This window comes from Oncorhynchus mykiss, chromosome 3, assembly GCF_013265735.2.
Source record: "Oncorhynchus mykiss isolate Arlee chromosome 3, USDA_OmykA_1.1, whole genome shotgun sequence".
NCBI lineage: Eukaryota > Metazoa > Chordata > Actinopteri > Salmoniformes > Salmonidae > Oncorhynchus > Oncorhynchus mykiss.
In genome coordinates, this window is record NC_048567.1 from 77,082,975 (window position 1) to 77,103,038 (window position 20,064).

General features: G+C 43.8%; 1 protein-coding gene across 3 annotated transcripts; it reads right to left on the reverse strand.

Moving 5' to 3' along the window:
• Positions 1-1,278: 1,278 nt before the first annotated feature.
• LOC110504825 (epidermal growth factor-like protein 6) lies at positions 1,279-19,714 on the reverse strand. Of its 3 annotated transcripts, none has more exons than XM_036975240.1 (12): positions 19,434-19,714; positions 17,413-17,519; positions 16,720-16,812; positions 16,205-16,324; positions 15,127-15,246; positions 12,717-12,851; positions 12,537-12,620; positions 9,442-9,696; positions 2,964-3,038; positions 2,780-2,875; positions 2,281-2,543; positions 1,279-2,070 (listed from the first exon to the last, which is right to left on the reverse strand). In XM_036975240.1, the coding sequence occupies exons 1-12, from the start codon at positions 19,505-19,507 to the stop codon at positions 1,963-1,965; spliced, it is 1,530 nt and encodes a 509-aa protein (XP_036831135.1). In that variant the 5' UTR covers positions 19,508-19,714; the 3' UTR covers positions 1,279-1,962. The 3 variants fall into 3 exon arrangements, with proteins under 3 accessions (XP_036831135.1, XP_036831134.1, XP_036831133.1); XM_036975239.1 differs by having other exon boundaries at positions 12,498-12,620; positions 17,413-17,510; positions 19,434-19,712; XM_036975238.1 differs by having other exon boundaries at positions 12,498-12,620; positions 19,434-19,708.
• Between the last annotated feature and the right edge of the window lie 350 nt (positions 19,715-20,064).

The window sequence follows — 20,064 nt, forward strand, 5'->3', positions numbered from 1 at the left end:
GTAGTACAACTCATTATTCTTACTCATATAGGACCAGACCAGAGACCACACGGTAGGACCAGACCAGACACCACACAGTAGGACCAGACACCACATGGTAGGACCAGACCAGACACCACATGTAGGACCAGTTCAGACAACACAGTAGGACCAGATACCACACGGTAGATAGGACCAGACCAGACACCACACGGTAGGACCAGACACCACATGTAGGACCAGTTCAGACAACAAAGTAGGAACAGACACCACACGGTAGATAGGACCAGACCAGACCAGACACCACACGGTAGGACCAGACCAGACACCACACAGTAGGACCAGACCAGACAACACACAGTAGGACCAGACTAGACACCACATGGTAGGACCAGACCAGACACCACACGGTAGGACCAGACACCACAAGGTAGAACAAGTCCAGACACCACACGTAAGACCAGACCAGACACCACACGGTAGGACCAGACCAGACACCACACAGTAGGACCAGATCAGACACCACACGGTAGGACCAGACCAGACACCACACAGTAGGACCAGATCAGACACCACACGGTAGGACCAGACCAGACACCACACGGTGGGACCAGACCAGAGACCACATGGTGGGACCAGACCAGAGACCACATGGTGGGACCAGACCAGACACTACATGGTAGGACCAGATCAGACACCACACGGTAGGACCAGACCAGAAACCACATGGTGGGACCAGACCAGACACCAGGGAGACTACCAAATCTAGATACCTTTGGTAGAATCTTTGACCAGAGACCATAGGATAGACAAAGTTAAAGATAAAGCATTACCCTGGTAAATTGTTTATGATAATTTTTTGTGTGAGTGCACAAAAGCTCCTTTTTAACATTTTTCCTCCGTGAACTGTAGGCCCCATAGTTTACATTTTCTGGTAGTTGATTTGATGCCTGTAGGTCTAATCTTTTCATTGTCTGTTGTGGTCTATTTGAGTCCTCCTGGCCAAGTAAATAGCATTCTTCTTTTGCAATGTCCATGTAACACAAACCCTACAAAAGGCTTTTCCACTACTCCATCACTGCTTTTTTTTTAAGTGAACATGTGTGACTTTCTGTGAGAGATTGAGATTGAGGGAACAACAACTTTCTAGCAGCTATGACAAGGTCAAGATTGAAGGTGTGCGAGAGGTTGTGACAATTTCAGTATACAGGGCTCCATAGAATCAGTGACACGCAGCAGCTAGTGACCATGGACAAAGACCATGAAAAAAAAAACATGAACAGAGCCCTCATAAAAACGTTTTTTTTAAAAATGTAATACAATATAAAAGCTCAATTTACAGCAGTTATGCATTGTTACATACACGTACTATGATTATAAAGCATGTAGGGTTCAAGGGAAGACTTCTTGATGAACCTGATATTAACATTTAGGGTTCATTTAACTACATGTCACAAGTCTTATTTTTATATATTGCAGCTAACTGCAAAATGTCACTTAGAAAAATAAAAAGCAACACAATATAATGTTTTTTTGTTGTTGTAGATAAGCCTGCCGTATCCTGCCATTTATGTGAAAATAATTGAATATATTTAAAAACATTTGTGAACATTATTGAAAAACGGAACTGTATGTAGTGGATCATTTATTTGTGGACACTACTCTCTTTGGCTTGGTGGCTCAAATGAAAGGAAAAGCTTGTAAACTTGCAGATGAAATCCCTGCACATACCAATGATGCTCAATCCCTCAGCAACGCTTTCCTATGTGGACGGCTGAACTCCCAAACATTCTGCAAATACACATTTTTCTTAATACTTGTTGTACAGTACAGCAAAAAAAAATACACCCTTAGTTTGGGTTTTAGGAAGATGTGTCTGCTCTCCAAAAAGAGTAGACTAAAGGGAGATACTGATGCTAGCTCTGCCTCTGAGGTCTGTGTCAACCACACTGGACTGATTTCTACAGGTTCAGAGTTCACAGTTTAAAAGATGGCTGTGTCTTCCCCTTGACAGTAGCCTGAGGTCAGCACCACGTTGTCCAGCCCAATCTCTCCCCCAACTCCATTCCCACGTTCAGCTTCAAAGATGATCTGCAGAATGACAGCAAAGATGTTGATTAGATGTTTTGGAAATTGTGTCTTGTGCGGTGTATTTTGTTCCCGTCAACAGTGGCCATATTTGGCAAGTGTGGTGATTAAATGAATGACATTGAGCTGGTAAATCCGTTATTCACAGAACATACACCGGCGCCATTCAAGTCCTTTATCATTCTAGGTGTTTGGAATGGAATGGTGACTCACAGATTCTGGGGCCTGGTTCTTCCAGGCTACAGTGAGCAGTTCTGTCTGCCAATCCTGACTCCGGCTGCTGCTCTGCTCCCACACAAGTTCGGTGCTGTTGTTCAACAGCACCCGCAGCGTGCCCACCTGGCTGCCCATCACGCGGTAGTTGAAGGTGAGGCAGAAGCCTCCCTGCTGGGCCCGGTCACTGAGGAGCAGCTTTAGCCTGGCCTGGTCCTTCTTCTCTCCCAGAAGACCACTCATAGCCATGTAGTACTCCATACCTGGGGGTTAGGGACCAGGGAGTGGACAATGGGCTGGTCACTGATAGTCATTAACGTATGACTAACAGCTATTTGGGAATACATAGATTAAGCACAGCAAAGAGCAACTTCTGGAAGATAGATTCAGACAATCATGTGAACAATAGAGGATTTACCTTATCGGTCATTGTATGAAACTACATGGCAAATATAGAAGGTAAAAACTATTTATGCCCAATTAATAGTATAATTTGTACCATTTTCATGGTAGGACACGCTCCAGTCAAAGCTATCGTCCTTGTCTTGCACCCACTCACACACGCCCTGATCGAAGTTGCAGTCCATGAAGAACTCTGGAAGGCACAGTCAGATGTCAACAATTCACAGGGATTATGAAGGTAAGGTTACCCACATTATGTTAACAAGTAAAGCAAGGATTACCTTCCTGTCCTAGAGCTATTTCGATCTCTTTGACATCCGTTGCAGGACCAAATACGGACTCAAAGTCCTCTGGAACTGATTTGGGAGACAGATAACTCTTTTAAGATAAGGTACATAAAATGTCAAAATAACGTACTTAACTTTTGCAAAAAGCACCAAAAAAATAAATAAAGACATGACATTCAAACAGGATATCAACAGCCTTGATTATTGTTTATGTAAAACATTGTCTAACCAGATAATTTAATTTACTTAATAATATAGCTCTATTTTAGTTACAAACATTCTTCTGAAGATATGTGATTCCTGAAAATCTTCCAGATGATTATGTAGTTGAGAGATTTCCCCTCATAAAACAAAAGACAGTAAGGGGCTTTTTAACCTGCAAGTGGAAGCCTGCCCTGCTGCCATTCATCTGTCAGAATGGTGCATTTTAACCGTAGGATATTAAAACTAACGCATCTTTAAAGCTCTCCCAACAAACTTCCCCCTTCACCGAGTTGCCCTAGACAACCAGATGTATGCAACTTTGTTAATTGAACCCTGACCAGCCAGAGGGGGCTGGTGTTTGAGGAGGTAATGACAGACTATCTCTTTCAAGGACTCTGTTTGCTGAACAGCTGTTCTGGGGGATGATAACACACGTCTCTGCATGCACAGGGAGAGCTGTGTGTATCCTGAGGCGCTCACATGGCGGCGGACTAAAATTCCTCCCTGGAGCTGTTGGATGTCTCAGGGCCTGTCTCCTCTTGCCTTCTGAGTCGTCCTGCCGAAAGATCAGGCTTCTGTCAGACTTGTTTCCATAAAGAGATCAACAGTAGTGGCGAGCGGTATCCTTGTTACTGTCTCACTGAGAGGTATACCATCGCACGAGTGATACTTTGCCCACTCTCGTATGGGTTTTGATTGTAAGATGCAGAGCCAATATTTCTATCTATTTTGGCCCATATCTCCATTTAGGAGAAATAAGTAGACCTGTGCCAACATTGCGACGACTCTCGGACTATGAGAGAAAACCTAGTCAGATTAAGTTCTCTGGGGTGATCCATGTCTCCGGTCAGGGACAAAACATTAGACTGCAGAGACACCTTTATGTGTTCGTGTGTTTTATACCAAGAGCTAAGCATCTTCTTATTTCTAAACAAAATGACTGATTTGGCATGAGAGGCTTATTTTATTGCTTTTATGCATGCTTGCCTGATTATACTCATATCTATGCTGTCTTCATGCTTGCCTGATTATACTCATCTCTATGCTGTCTTCATGCTTGCCTGATTATACTCATATCTATGCTGTCTTCATGCTTGCCTGATTATACTCATCTCTATGCTGTCTTCATGCTTGCCTGATTATACTAATCTCTATGCTGTCTTCATGCTTGCCTGATTATACTCATCTCTATGCTGTCTTCATGCTTGCTTTTCAACCTTCAGTTTCAGCGTATGGCCAGAGAAGGAGCGGCAGGGTAGCCTAGTGGTTAGAGCGTTGGACTAGCAACTGGAAGGTTGCAAGTTCAAACTCCTGAGCTGACAAGGTACAAATCTGTCATTCTGCCCCTGAACAGGCAGTTAACCCACTGTTCCTAGGCCGTCATTGAAAATAAGAATTTGTTCTTAACTGACTTGCCTAGTTAAATAAAGGGTTAGAGAAGTGGTCATGTTTGACTGATGGCCTCAGTGCCATCACCTCTTTCCCAGTCGTGGTTGTGTGGGATTGTCACACTGGCACTTATGTGTTTCAACAGCAGTTTTTCCTGTCTTTAGTCTCCCTTATAATCAATGGCAAATGACAGCGGCAAAACAGAATACTGTTTCAAACACTAGAACTAACGTCTGTTTTGATGACATCAACCAAAATGCATATTGAACTACATGCAGCATTAAACTGTATCTTCGTTCAACTTCCTCTTGCTACATCTTATTTAGAACAGGAGGTAACACAGTAAGAACTCTTCTAATGTGTTGATGACTCCTCCTCTAACCACATTAGCTATTTATACCTTTAAACCACACAAGGTTTGAATATGTATTTGCAGCATGTGAATCTAATATGTGAAACAGAGGCCGATCTCTGCTTACTGATAAGGAATCTTTCATGTTGAGCCATAGATCTACTCAGTGCATAGAACATGAAGCAACAGGCTGAATCATGCATGACACACAGGTCCAGGGCTTGAAACTGACTTTTTTTTATTGTGGAATTTTACTCCTCAAGCTAATGCTGCCTGACAGGCTGACACCATGCTACGGCTTTGATAGAAGTAAGGGACTCAATCCAGGCAATTAGTCCAGCTAACTAAACCAGCCTGATGGTCTGGGGATAGAAGCTATTGACCAGTCTGTTAGTTTTAGCCATGATGCTCCTGTACTGCCCATGTCTGAATGATGGAAACAGGGAGACCAGGCTGGTTTCTGAGGTCCCTGATGATCTTCTTGGCCTTCCTGTGACACCTGGTGTTGTAGGTGTCCTGGAGGGCAGGCAGTGAGCACCCAATGGTGCGTTCGGCTGAGCGTACCGCCTTCTGTAGAGCCTTGCAGTCAGCGGTGGTGGAGTGGCTGTACCAGGTTGTGACGCAGCCCGACAGTATGCTCTCGATGGTGCTCCTGTAGACTACTGTGACGGCCTTCGGGACAGGGCACATTTCTTCAGCCTCCTGGGGTTAAAGAGTCGCTGTCGTGCCTTCTTCACCACGGTGTCCGTATGGTTTGACAATTTCATCTCCTTGGAGATCTGTACACCGAGGAACTTGTCGTCTTTACGGCGGCCCCTGTTGATGAGGATGAGGGCCTAGCCTGGTTCTTCCTGGAGTCCTCAATCAGATCCTTTGTTTTGCCGACATTGAGGGAGAGGTTGTTTACAGTGGCTTGCAAAAGTATTCACCCCCCCTGGGATTTTTTTCAATTTTGTTGCCTTACAACCTGGAATTGAAATAGATTTTTTTGGGGGGGGTTGTGTCATTTGACTTATACAACATGCCTACCACTTTGAAGATGCAACATATTTTTTCTTGTGAAACAAATGAGAAACAAGACAAAAAAAAAAGAACTTGAGCGTGCATAACTATTCACCCCACCCAAAGTCAATGCTTTGTGGAGCCACCTTTTGCAGCAATTACAGCTGCAAGTCTCTTGTATGTCTCTATAAGCTTGGCACATCTAGCAACTGGGATTTTTGCTCATTCTTCAAGGCAAAACTGCTCCAGCTCCTTCAAGTTGGATGGGTTCTGCTGGTTTACAGCTATCTTTAAGACACACTACAGATTCTCAATTGGATTCTGGTCTGGGCTTTGACCTGTCCATTCCAAGACATTTAAATGTTTCCCCTTAAATCACTTGAGTGTTGCTTTAGCAGTATGCTTAGGGTCATTATCCTGCTGGAAGGTCCCAGTCTCAAATCCCTGGAAGACTGAAACAGGTTTCCCTCAAGAATTTCCCTGTATTTAGCACCATCCATCATTCCTTCAATTCTGACCAGTTTCCCAGTCCCTGCTGATGAAAAACATGGTGTTCTCGGGGTGACGAGAGGTGTTGGATTTACGCCAGTCAGAGCGTTTTCCTTGATGACCAAAAAGCCATATGTTTGGGGAGTCTGCCACATGCCTTTTGGCGAACACCAAAGGTGTTTGCTTATTTTTTTCATTACGAAATGGCCTTTTTCTGGCCACTCTTCCGTAAAGACCAGCTCTGTGGAGTGTACGGCTTAAAGTGGTCCTATGGACAGATACTCCAATCTCTGCTGTGAAGCTTTGCAGCTCCTTCAGGGTTATCTTTGGTCTCTTTGTTGCCTCTGATTAATGCCCTTCTTGCCTGGTCTGTGAGATTTGGTGGGCGGCCCTCTCTTGGCAGATTTGTTGTGGTGCAATATCCTCTTCATTTTTTAAATAATGTATTTAAAAGTGCTCTGTGGGATGTTCAAAGATTCAGATATTTTTTTATAACCCACCCTGATCTGTACTTCTCCACAACTTTGTCCATGACCTGTTTGGAGAGGTCCTTGGTCTTCATGGTGCCGCTTGCTTGGTGGTGCCCCTTGCTTAGTGGTGTTGCAGACTCTGGGGCCTTTCAGAACAGGTGTACACTGAGATAATGTGACACTTAGATTGCACACAGGTGGACTTTATTTAACTAATTATGTGACTTCTGAAGGTAATTGTTTGCACCAGATCTTATTTAGGGGCTTCACAGTAAAGGGGGTGAATACATACTGTATGCACACACCACTTTTCTGTTTTTTATTTTTTCTTTTATTCTTTGAAATAAGTGATTTTTTTTTATTTCGCTTCCCCAATTTAGACTATTTTGTGTATTGGAACTGTGTGAGGCCACGTAGTCGTGGGTATACAGGAGGGGCCTGAGGAAGAACCCTTGTGGAGCACCCGTGTTGAGGATCAGCATGGAGGAGGTAATGTTGCCTACCTTCACCACCTGGGGGCGGCCCGTCAGGAAGTCCAGGACAAAGTTGCATAAGGAGGAGTTCAGTCCCAGGGCTATGAGCTTTGTGGTGAGCTTAGAGGGCACTATGGTATTGAAGGCTGAGCTGTAGTCTATGAACAGCATCCTTACATATGCATTCCTCTTGTCCAGGTGGGTGAAGTCAGTGGGCAGTGCAATGGCGATTGCGTCGTCTGTGGATCTTTGACTAGCCTCACGAAGCACTTCATGATGACGGAAGTGTTGGTCGGTAGTCATTCAGTTCAGTTACTTTCCCTTTGATAATGGACATCTTGAAGCAGGTTTGGAATAATGGCCTGAGCTAGAAAATGTCTGAACACAAAAGCTAGCTGGTCTGCACATGTTCTGAGGGTGCGGCTAGGGATATCATCTGGGCCGGCAGCCTTGTGCGGTTCTTTCCTCGGCAGCTCAGAGTCATTTTGCTCGAAGTGGGAAGGTGATTTTCTCCTCGTCCGGTAGGGCAGCGTTGGTGACCTCAATTTGATTGTGATAGTCAAAAGCCCCTGCCACATACGCCTCGTGTCCAACCCGCTGAATTGCTCCTCCACTTTGTCCCTATACTTGTGCCTCGCCATCTTGATCGATCTGCGTAGCTATTATTTGCTCCGTTTAACCATACAATTCTCCCCGGCCACCTTGGCTTGTTTAGAAGCAGCATCTCTCTCCTTTAGTTTCCTGACAAGGCTGCCATCAAGCTGTGGGTTTTTGATTTGGATCGTTTTTGAAAGACATTACATCGGAAATACATCATGCTTTTTTTAGACGAATCCAGTGACTGTGTCGGCTTTTTCATTGATGTTATCCCCAGAGGCGACCCGGAACATTTTCCAGTCCACATGATCAAAACAGTCCGTTTTTTTATAGTAATTCAGGAGCACGGTTCTCAAATTCGAAAATGAATGCTGTCTCCAGGTACTCAGTTTCCAGTTTGTTCTGGGTCCAATGGAGATCCTTGAGAGCATTTTTGCTGTCGGTGGGATGTACACAGCCATGTCGATAATCCCTGAGACCTCTCTTGGAAGGTAAAAAATGGCTGCAATAAACTACCAAGTATTTCAAGTTGGGAGAGCAGAAACTCACAAGTTCCTGTCTTTGTTCCCGGTCACACCACTTATTATTGGTCATAAAGCAGAGCCCCCTGCCTTTGTTCTTGCCAGAGAGAACTCCCTTCCTATCCTCTTGATGAACTGTATAACCCGCTGGTTGTATTCATGGGTTGCATGTTTCTTCACAATATTGTTTTGAACATTCGTTTTGGACTGATGCCCAACTGAGCATTCAACTCAACGCATCTTCAGTGACTGCTGATGAAGATGTAGACTGCTGATGAAGATGTAGACCGCTGATGAAGATGTAGACTGCTGATGAAAATGTAGACTGCTGATGAAGATGTAGACTGCTGATGAAGATGTAATCAAAAGTTCATTACAGTGTCATGGAAATACAATGGCATACAATAGCAGAAAAACCTTTTGTCATCATTTTAATACCACCAGATTGACTTTATATGCAGTATAATGTTAGCTAGCTAGCTAAGATTGAGGGGAAGCCACTGGATTTTAGCTAGTTAACGTTAGCATTGCAAGCTATTTTTGACAAACTTTGCTAGCTACTGACAACATTGCCATCTGTCATTTGACAACATGATAAGGTTTGTAAAGTTGTTTCCTACTAAATATTTGACTACTTTAGCAATGTCACCGCACTAACCCTGTGACCATCCAGCTCCGAACTTTGCGTAGTTATGTGTTTGAAGTTGTCTTGTATAGTGTCATTTGGGGGCATAGAAAATGTGTAACCATCCTAAATTTAACAGGGTGAAGAGAACCGTATGTACAGTATCACAAATTATTGAAACAACTGAGGGATTTTATTTCTGAATAACTACGAGCGCTGCACATTACCACAGCAGTAATGGTGTACGAACTTCCATATTATCAGTGTTGGAATAATCCGATTTGGGACCACCCACGATGGCAATAAATAGGTGGATTAGTGGGAAAGAGTTAGAGGGAAATAAGGCTTACTGAAAACATCTCCCCTTGAATTAAGCTTGTTGTCCACATCTGTCTCCTCCTCATCTTCCTCTTCTTCCTCCTTCCCTACATCAGTAAAGCCCACCTGGCCCACCTCCTCTGAGCCACCCATGTAGGTCTCCCCGTCATAGTCGAAGGGCTGCAAGCGGATCTGAGGGGGGACGGTCACCTTGGGCTCGGGGATGACGTTCTTGATCTGCTCTTTGTCCAGCTTCCCTGGCAGCCTCACTGGGGACTCTGGGATAGCTGCAGGAAGAAGAACCATGTCATACATCTGGAACTACAGAGGTGGAATCTGATGCAATTATACAAGAGTTTAGGTGTACATTCTGGGGTTACACCGCCATTCTAGATTATGAAGCCATTCTAGATTATAAAACCATTATGGATTATAAAACCATTATGGATTATAAAACCATTATGGATTATGAAGACATTATGGATTATAAAGACATTATAGATTATAAAGACATTATAGATTATAAAGCCATTTCAGAATATAAAGCCATTATAGATTCTGAAACTTTGATAGATCATAAAGACATTATAGATTATAAAGACATTATGGATTATAAAACCATTATAGATTATAAAGACGACATAGGATATAAAGACAATTGACAAAACATGTCAGACAGTATATCACTGTAATTTGTTCTTAATAACTTACCTTGTTCATTGAGATACAAGCATTTGCCTATGTGTAAACATGTTTTCATAGACAGATGAGCATTGAGGGTAGGACGACAAACAGGAATATCATACTCCATGCATGACATGACAGCCAGACTCAGCCATATACAGTGCATTCGGAAAGTATTCAGACCCCTTGACTTTTTCCACATCAATCGACACACAGTACCCCATAATGACAAAGCAAAAACAGGTTTTTAGAAATTTTTGCTAATGTATAAAAAAAAACGGAAATACCTTATTTACATAAGTATTCAGACATTTTGCTATGAGACTCAATTGAGCTCAGGTACATCCTGTTTCTATTGATCATCCTTGAGATGTTTCTACATCTTGATTGGAGTCCAAATGTGGTAAATTCAATTGATTGGACATGAACACAGTGGCCTCCATCATTCTTAAATGGAAGAAGTTTGGAACCACCAATACTTGTCTTAGAGCTGGCTGCCCGGCCAAACTGAGCGATCGGGGGAGAAGGGCCTTTGTCAGGGAGGTGACCAAGAACCCGATGGTCACTCTGACAGAGCTCCTCTGTGGAGATTGGAGAATCTTCCAGAAGGACTGCCATCTCTGCAGCACTCTACCAATCAGGCATTTATGGTAGAGTTCCCAGACGGAAGCCACTCCTCAGGAAAAGGTCCGCTTGGAGTTGCCAAAAGGCACCTGGTCTCTGGTCTGATGAAACCAAGATTTAACTATTTGGCCTGAATGCCAAGCGTCATGTCTGGAGGAAACCTGGCACCATCCCTATGGTGAAGCATGGTGGTGGCAGCATCATGCTGTGGGGATGTTTTTCAGCGGCACGGACTGGGAGACTAGTCAGGAACGGAGCAAAGTACAGAGAGATTGTTAAAGAAAACCTGCTCCAGAGACAACCCTAAGCACACAGCCAAGACAACGCAGGAGTGGCTTCGGGACAAGTCTTTTAATGTCCTTGAGTGGCCCAGCCAGAGCCCGGACTTGAACCCGATCGAACATCTCTGGAGATACCTGAAAATAGCTGTGCAGCAACACTCGCCATCCAACCTGACAGAGCTTGACAGGATCTGCAGAGAAGAATGGGAGAAACTCCCCAAATACAGGTGTGCCAAGCTTGTAGAATCATACCCAAGAAGCCTCAAGGCTGTAATTGCTGCCAAAGGTGCTTCAACAAAGTACTGAGTAAAGGGTCTGAATACTAATCTAAATGTGATGTTTCAGTTTTAATTTGTTATACATTTGCAAAATGTATGGGGTATTGGGTGTAGATTGATGAGGAACAGAAACAATGTCATATTTTTTAGAATAAGGCTGTAACGTAACAAAATGTGGAAAAAGTCAAGGGATCCGAATACTTTCCGAATGCCCTGTATACTGTATCTAATTTACTGCTCTATGTACATCATTTAAAAGTCTGAAATGGTTTTATGCTGAGTTCTACATGGCAGAACAAGCTGTGTGTGGTGGGGACTGAACCTTGCCTTGAACCATGGGAGAGGGAGGGGGTTTCACAAAGCAAGATGGTAGGTGGCGAACAGATGAAGTGGAAAACCTTGTTGCATTCCATACACATCTCACCATTTAGGAAATGTTCATATGCACTGCCTTGGTCTCCCTGGTCCCACGAGCTTTGATAATAGGGGTTGACTACAAAAAATATAAAGGCATTTTCATAAAGCCCTGAGGCATTGTTGCACCTATCATGTCACTTAGGCAACATAATCTACTACCTGGTTCAGAGAGTGCACTGTGGCTCTCCTGTTCGCTCGCAGGCAGGCAGGCAGGCAGGCAGGCACAGACAGACAGACAGAGACACACACACACACACACACACACACACACACACACACACACACACACACACACACACACACACACACACACACACACACACACACACACACACACACACACACACACACACACACACACACACACACACACACACATACATACATACCTCTCCTTTCCTCTGTTCTTCAGATGGCTGGGTTCAGATATTTACACAGGTGTGATTTGAATCAGGGCCTCTCCCTAAGTAACATCTGTAGAGTGCAGAGGTTCTCTGCAAATGGGAAACTGGCTTTGGCAGTGCTCATGTTTGCTGATGCTTTTAAGAGCACAGATGAAATATGCAATTGTAAAATCACTAAGAGGGATTTATTTGAACCTTTATTTAACTAGGCAAGTCAGTTAAGAACAAATTCTTATTTACAATGACGGCCTACATGTAAGAGCTGAATATAGTGTATGCTGTCAGGAAAATCAACACTGTCCGAATCTGGCCCCCCTTGCACATCACATTTTCCAGGAAATAGATTTCATTCTCAGAATGTTTTGATGATTGATGAATAGTAAATATTTTCAGGTCTCACCAGAGCATTCAAAACCACTGCCACGGAAGCCTTGCTTACACTTGCACTTGTAGGATCCCTGAGTGTTCAGACAGACTGCGCGGTGGCTGCACTTGTGTGTGTTGGCGGCACACTCGTCATTGTCTGAAAAATGAAATTAGATGATTTGATTAGCTGATCTCCTCACAGAATTATTCATTCCAAAATGTGTTGTTTATATGAAATGATTGTATACCTTACCTACACAGTCATATTTGCCATTGATATACTTCAGGTCATAGCCATTCTGACACTTGCAGTAGTAGCTGCCAAACGTGTTGACACACTGCCTGTTGTATGGGCACAGGTTCTTTCCTGTTACACATTCATCAATATCTAAAGGCAAAGGAAGGGAAGAAAGAGGCTGAACATGAAATGAATGACTTCACTTATTTATTCTCCATTGAAGTGAAGGGTTCATATTTGGATCAATGTAAACCATTCATTACTGACACTTACGTTTAACAAAACAAGGGACGTGTGTGAAGACAGGCTCCTCCCACTCAAATCAAGCAGTTTTGTGGGAAGAAACGCTACCCCATTTTAACCCACATCACTAACCCATTTTAACTAACATCACTACCCCATTTTAACCCACATCACAACCCCATTTTAACCCACATCCCTACCCCATTTTAACCCATATCACTACCCCATTTTAACCCACATCACTACCCCATTTTAACCCACATCACTACCCCATTTTAACCCACATCCCTACCCCATTTTAACCCACATCCCTACCCCATTTTAACCTACATCACTACCCCATTTTAACCCACATCACTACCCCATTTTAACCTATATCCCTACCCCATTTTAACCCACATCACTACCCCCATTTTAACCCACATCACTACCCCATTTTAACCCACATCCCTACCCCATTTTAACCCACATCACTACCCCCATTTTAACCCACATCACTACCCCATTTTAACCCACATCACTACCCCATTTTAACCCACATCACTACCCCATTTTAACCCACATCACTACCCCATTTTAACCCACACCACTACCCCATTTTAACCCACATCACTACCCCAGTTTAACACACATCGCTACCCCATTATAACCCAAAGCACTACCCCATTTTAACCCACATCACTACCCCATTTTAACCCATATCACTACCCCATTTTAACCTACATCACTACCCCATTTTAACCCACATCACTACCCCATTTTAACCTATATCACTACCCCATTTTAACCCACATCACTACCCCATTTTAACCTACACCACTACCCCATTTTAACCCATATCACTACCCCATTTTAACCAACATCAATACCCCATTTTAACCCACATCACTACCCCCATTTTAACCCACATCACTACCCCATTTTAACCCACATCACTACCCCATTTTAACCCATATCACTACCCCATTTTAACCTACATCACTACCCCATTTTAACCCACACCACTACCCCATTTTAACCCACACCACTACCCCATTTTAACCCACACCACTACCCCATTTTAACCCACATCACTACCCCATTGTAACCCATATCACTACCCCATTTTAACCCACATCACTACCCCATTTTAACCCATATCACTACCCCATTTTAACCTACATCACTACCCCATTTTAACCCACATCACTACCCCATTTTAACCTATATCACTACCCCATTTTAACCCACATCACTACCCCATTTTAACCTACACTACTACCCCATTTTAACCCATATCACTACCCCATTTTAACCAACATCAATACCCCATTTTAACCCACATCACTACCCCCATTTTAACCCACATCACTACCCCATTTTAACCCACATCACTACCCCATTTTAACCCATATCACTACCCCATTTTAACCTACATCACTACCCCATTTTAACCCACACCACTACCCCATTTTAACCCACACCACTACCCCATTTTAACCCACACCACTACCCCATTTTAACCCACATCACTACCCCATTGTAACCCATATCACTACCCCATTTTAACCCACATCACTACCCCATTTTAACCCATATCACTACCCCATTTTAACCTACATCACTACCCCATTTTAACCCACATCACTACCCCATTTTAACCTATATCACTACCCCATTTTAACCCACATCACTACCCCATTTTAACCTACACCACTACCCCATTTTAACCCATATCACTACCTCATTTTAACCCACATCACTACCCCATTTTAACCCATATCACTATCCCCATTTTAACCCACATCACTACCCCATTTTAACCCATATCACTACCCCATTTTAACCCATATCCCTACCCCATTTTAACCCATATCACTACCCCCATTTGAACCCACATCACTACCCCATTTTAACCCACATCACTACCCCATTTTAACCCATATCACTACCCCATTTTAACCTACAGGCTGCTACAGATGCTACAAGTTCTTATGCGAGAAGCCTTGCGACAGAGCAGGAATGTGAAACCACAGAATGAGATTTACAAATCAGAGCTTTACAAATCTCTAAGAAGTCCACACCTTCTATTGTGTGCAGCACTTAATGATCTATGAGGTGGAGAGATCCGGTAAGGACCGTTTTGAACTCCTCACGAAGTGATATGGTGTCAGGGTCGGTGGTCCAAGGTAGTGGTACTCACCCACACAGGTTCTCTGGTCTGGCCCTAGCTGCAGCCGCGCAGACGGGCAGAGACAACGGATCTCCCCCTGTACATCCTCACAGCCATATTGACAGTGAGCCAGGGAGCATGTCCGGGAGTCTACACACACACACACACACACACACAGGAAAGTGAACTTCTTATTGAACACTAAAGGTTCTGTGTAGAACATTTAGAACTAACAGTATCAGGTACAGTCAGGGTTACAGTTTCCTCTATCAGGTACAGTCAGGGTTACAGTTTCCTCTATCAGGTACAGTCAGGGTTACAGTTTCCTCTAGCAGGTACAGTCTGGGTTACAGTTTCCTCTAGCAGGTACAGTCAGGGTTACAGTTTCCTCTAGCAGGTACAGTCAGGGTTACAGTTTCCCCTAGCAGGTACATTCAGGGTTACATGTTCCTCTAGCAGGTACAGTCAGGGTTACAGTTTCCCCTACCAGGTACAGTCAGGGTTACAGTTTCCTCTAGCAGGTACAGTCAGGGTTACATGTTCCTCTAGCAGGTACAGTCAGGGTTACAGTTTCCTCTAGCATGTACAGTCAGGGTTACAGTTTCCTCTAGCAGGTACAGTCAGGGTTACAGTTTCCTCTAGCAGGTACAGTCTGGGTTACAGTTTCCCCTAGCAGGTACAGTCAGGGTTACAGTTTCCTCTAGCAGGTACAGTCAGGGTTACAGTTTCCCCTATCAGGTACAGTCAGGGTTACAGTTTCCTCTAGCAGGTACAGTCAGGGTTACAGTTTCCTCTAGCAGGTACAGTCAGGGTTACAGTTTCCCCTAGCAGGTACAGTCAGGGTTACAGTTTCCCCTAGCAGGTACAGTCAGGGTTACAGTTTCCCCTAGCAGGTACAGTCAGGGTTACAGTTTCCCCTAGCAGGTACAGTCAGGGTTACAGTTTCCTCTAGCATGTACAGTCAGGGTTACAGTTTCCCCTAGCAGGTACAGTCAGGGTTACAGTTTCCTCTAGCACTAACAGTCAGGGGTACGGATTCCCCTAGCAGGTACAGTCAGGGTTACAGTTTCCTCTAGCAGGTACAGTCAGGGTTACAGTTTCCACTCACTGGTACAGGAGCCATCAGGCATCAGAGTGTATCCGTTGAGGCAGTAACAGATGTAGCTGCCGTGGGTGTTCATACAGCGATGCTCACAGGGGCGAGGCTTCAGGCCACACTCATTCAGATCTGAACAGAGAGACAGTCAATCCTCCGTTATGTACTTCAGGGACATGTATGTATGGCTATAGGTATCATCTGGACATCAGAAAGGATGCACCGGGGGCTTCTATAAATCTATGATGGTTTCCCTGAATCATAATACTTGAATATTGTCCCATGGACGTCGCACCTTACCTAGTTCCAGGGCCAACATATTGTATACAGTTTGGGTTTCTCCAGATGAACTATTCTACATTGGCAGAAAATGAATTGTTTTGATATCTAAACATTGAGGTATCAAGTGATCTATCAGGGGCTTGTGGAATAGAGAGGGAAAATGACTGCAAATCTGAGCTTCATGTTGTTCTCTATCAAGAGACCAATTTGACTCGCATTCCATTGACCGTAGTCACCCTACTGACCTTGGTTGCACATCTTTCCGGTGTATCCTGGGTAACACTTGCATTCGTTGGGACCAGCACACTCTCCGTGCTTGCAACCATGTTCACACTGAGCTGATAAAGAATTTAAAGGAGAGACATAGAGGCAGCAGCGGGAACAATAAGAAGGGGTTAAACTGGTGACCTGAAACAATATAGTGGCTATGCCAGTTTTACTTTCCCTGAGGTAATTTAGTCTGCAGGAAAATACTCAGCCACAAAGAAAAACAAACGGGAAAAGACGTTATATTGTGGAGAACCATTTTTTAATTCTTAAACTTTAGTTTTTCATTCATTGAATACTGTATCTATTTACAGTATGTGATATTTTCAATCAGAGAAAGTTACATAGAACAAGTTAAATTGATGACCAGAGCAATACAAAGACAATTGTACAGTACATCTCAACCAAACGTAACCACATATAGTACATCTCAACCAAACTTAACCACATATAGTACATCTCAACCAAACTTAACCACATATAGTACATCTCAACCAAACGTAACCACATACAGTACATCTCAACCAAACTTAACCACATATAATTCATCTCAACCAAACTTAACCACATATAGTACATCTCAACCAAACGTAACAACATACAGTACATCTTAACCAAACTTAACCACATATAGTACATCTCAACCAAATACTTGAAATTGAAATACTTACCTTCACACTGTCCCTTGCTGTTCTTTCTCCAGCCATAGCAACACACCAGTCTCCTGCCATAGCCACACACACCTGGTTGGCCACCGGTGGGGACTTGTCTGCGGTGCCTGTACAGTTAAAGGACACACAAGGACACACAAGGACACACCAGGACACACAAGGACACACCAGGACACACCAGGACACACCAGGACACACAAGGACACACAAGCACACACAAGGACACACAGGGACACACAATGACACACAAGGAAACACAAGGACACACAAGGACACACAGGGACACACAAGGACACACAGGGACACACAAGGACACACAAGGAAACACAAGGAAACACAAGGACACACAAGGACACACAAGGACACACAGGGACACACAAGGACACACAGGGACACACAAGGACACACAAGGACACACAGTTAGGTGACACACAACTCTATCTACCCTGTTAAATCTCTATATGAACAGTTGAATGTTAGTTGATTGACTACAGCTTCTTGATTAGGAATAATACAATTGGTGAGTAAAATTTGATCATAATACGTTGTTTGATCATTATTTTTACAAGTGATCGCAGAAGAAAACAAATGCCCAAATGAATGTACACAAGTTGCAGTAAATATTCTGCAAATAGAGGAGATAATTATATCCCTAAACATGTCCCAGGTGCTTTTTGGTGACAATCAACTTCGACACCCAAAGTGCCATTTAGTCTTCCCAAACGCAGACCTGCAGACATCCTAGCTAATTACACCAAGTTCCCCTTGGTTCCCACATATTGGGAGAAAAGAGCTCCTCCTATTGGGAGAAAAGGGAGCCTCCCTCCTATTTGGGAGAAAAGGGAGGTAAATAGCATATTACGCTCTATACTTCTACTTCATCAGTTACTCCTTAGAGTCCTTGCAGTGTTACATGAATACCTCAAGCAGGAACCTATTTCCTCCAATTTCATGACCCCCCCCCCCCTCCTCCCCCCTCCATCTGATTACACGTAACGTTGTTCCGAATGACTGTCAACAAGTCAACACTTTGGAAATAATGTCCATGTGTTTTAAACTGTAAATTAGATCTGCTACTTCCCCTTTCATATAGAAAAACTTTGGCTTTTGAAAAGCAGATCTGGCTGGGGAAACATTTCTGATCTGAATCAAATCTGTCTTATAGTTGCTACACATTATCTGGTGAGTCCTCTAGCCTCTGACCTCTAACCTCTAGCGCAGTGCCAAACTCAAATGTTCCAGATGTTTGCATGGCTTCCTGAAAGCAGCCCCTGGCTCCAAGGGGTCTGGAGAAATCTGAGTCCTGTTACAAATCAATCAGAACAGCCCACAGGAGGAGAGGGCCAGGGGCCGCATAGTGTGACAGCTGTCCTTCAGTGATTAACAGTTACCATGTCAGGAGCAACGTTTAGCTGACACAGCCTCCATACTTCACAGAGTCCCTGGCCAAGGCACAGACAGCCTGACAGTACTTGCATGGCAACAAAACAACCCCTTTTCCCCATGTACATATTGAAATATAACATTTTAGTAGGATGTAGGATTTAAACAATGACATGTCTGTGATTGTCATGAGCTAAACTGAGTCTCTCTGGGTAGTGTTTGCTAAATGACTAACATGTGTGTGTCACATGTCTTATGAGCACGGCTACTGGTGATGGGGATTCAGTATGAGCCGACTGCTTTTACTGTAAAAGTAAACACCCGTAATGCATTTACAACACGTACAACACTCAGCTGTGTCTGACCAGAGTGTTAGCTAGTAGCTGTTAGGAGAGTTAGCTAGGGATGCAACAATTGCTTTTGCAGTGCTGTTCCCTTGACACTGCAATGGAATGTCCAGATTGAATAATTTACTATCTAGAATGAATCCTACCAATAAACACTGAGTTTTACACCTGCTGCAGGCTTCAAAGTGAATAACAAAAGCATGAACTACAGTACATTGCTTGACCATTACTTCATGCAGTATGTCTTTGAGGATAATTTCCTACAGCGGTCTTGATTGATTGCTCACTAACCTGTTGACGTCGGCGCTCCCAGAGGAAGCGTAGAACAGGAAGAGAAGTACAACGATCCAGCTGAGGGGATTCATGTCTCTGACTGGGTACAGTTCACGTTGTCTCTCTCTCTCTCGCTCTCTCTCTCCCCTCTAGTACGTAGACCTCTCGCTCTCTCTCTTTCTTTCTTGCTCTTTTTCACTCTCCTGATAGCAGTCTCTGTGATCTGAGGCCCATATGTCAGGTCCCCTCTCTCTCTCTTCCTCCCACTCTCGCTCTCTTTCTCTCTCTTGGCTGAAATTCCAGAGGCAGGTTGTCATTACAATGAGTGACACTGGGGTCTGAGCATGGGAAGAAGGCAAGGGTCTGGTGGCTGTACGTCGGGGGTACACCAAACATCTCCAAATGATCATTGTTTTCCTGCAATAGTTCAACCAGCAGGGGCAGATCTGTGCTCGCCTTTGCAGCTATACGCAAAGCAAATAGGGAACCAATGAAATAAGATGCATAGCGTGATACTGCTAGCTTATTTAACCCCATATACAGGAGGCCTGTGAACTTCACCTCTTGCACCACCCTGGTTCTACAGACGCAGACAGTGTCAATCTCCTTCTTCATGGTGATACCACATGTTTCACCCATCTTGGCGCTT

Excerpts from the sequence above, each read along its gene's own strand:
- LOC110504825 (XM_036975238.1), bottom strand. The coding sequence starts at position 19,507 with ATGAATCCCCTCAGCTGGATCGTTGTACTTCTCTTCCTGTTCTACGCT. Across the intron at positions 16,813-17,412 it reads CAGCAAGGGACAGTGTGAAG|CTCAGTGTGAACATGGTTGC; the intron begins GTAAGTATTTCA and ends ATTCTTTATCAG. Across the intron at positions 2,071-2,280 it reads AGAACCAGGCCCCAGAATCT|ATCATCTTTGAAGCTGAACG; the intron begins GTGAGTCACCAT and ends GTCATTCTGCAG.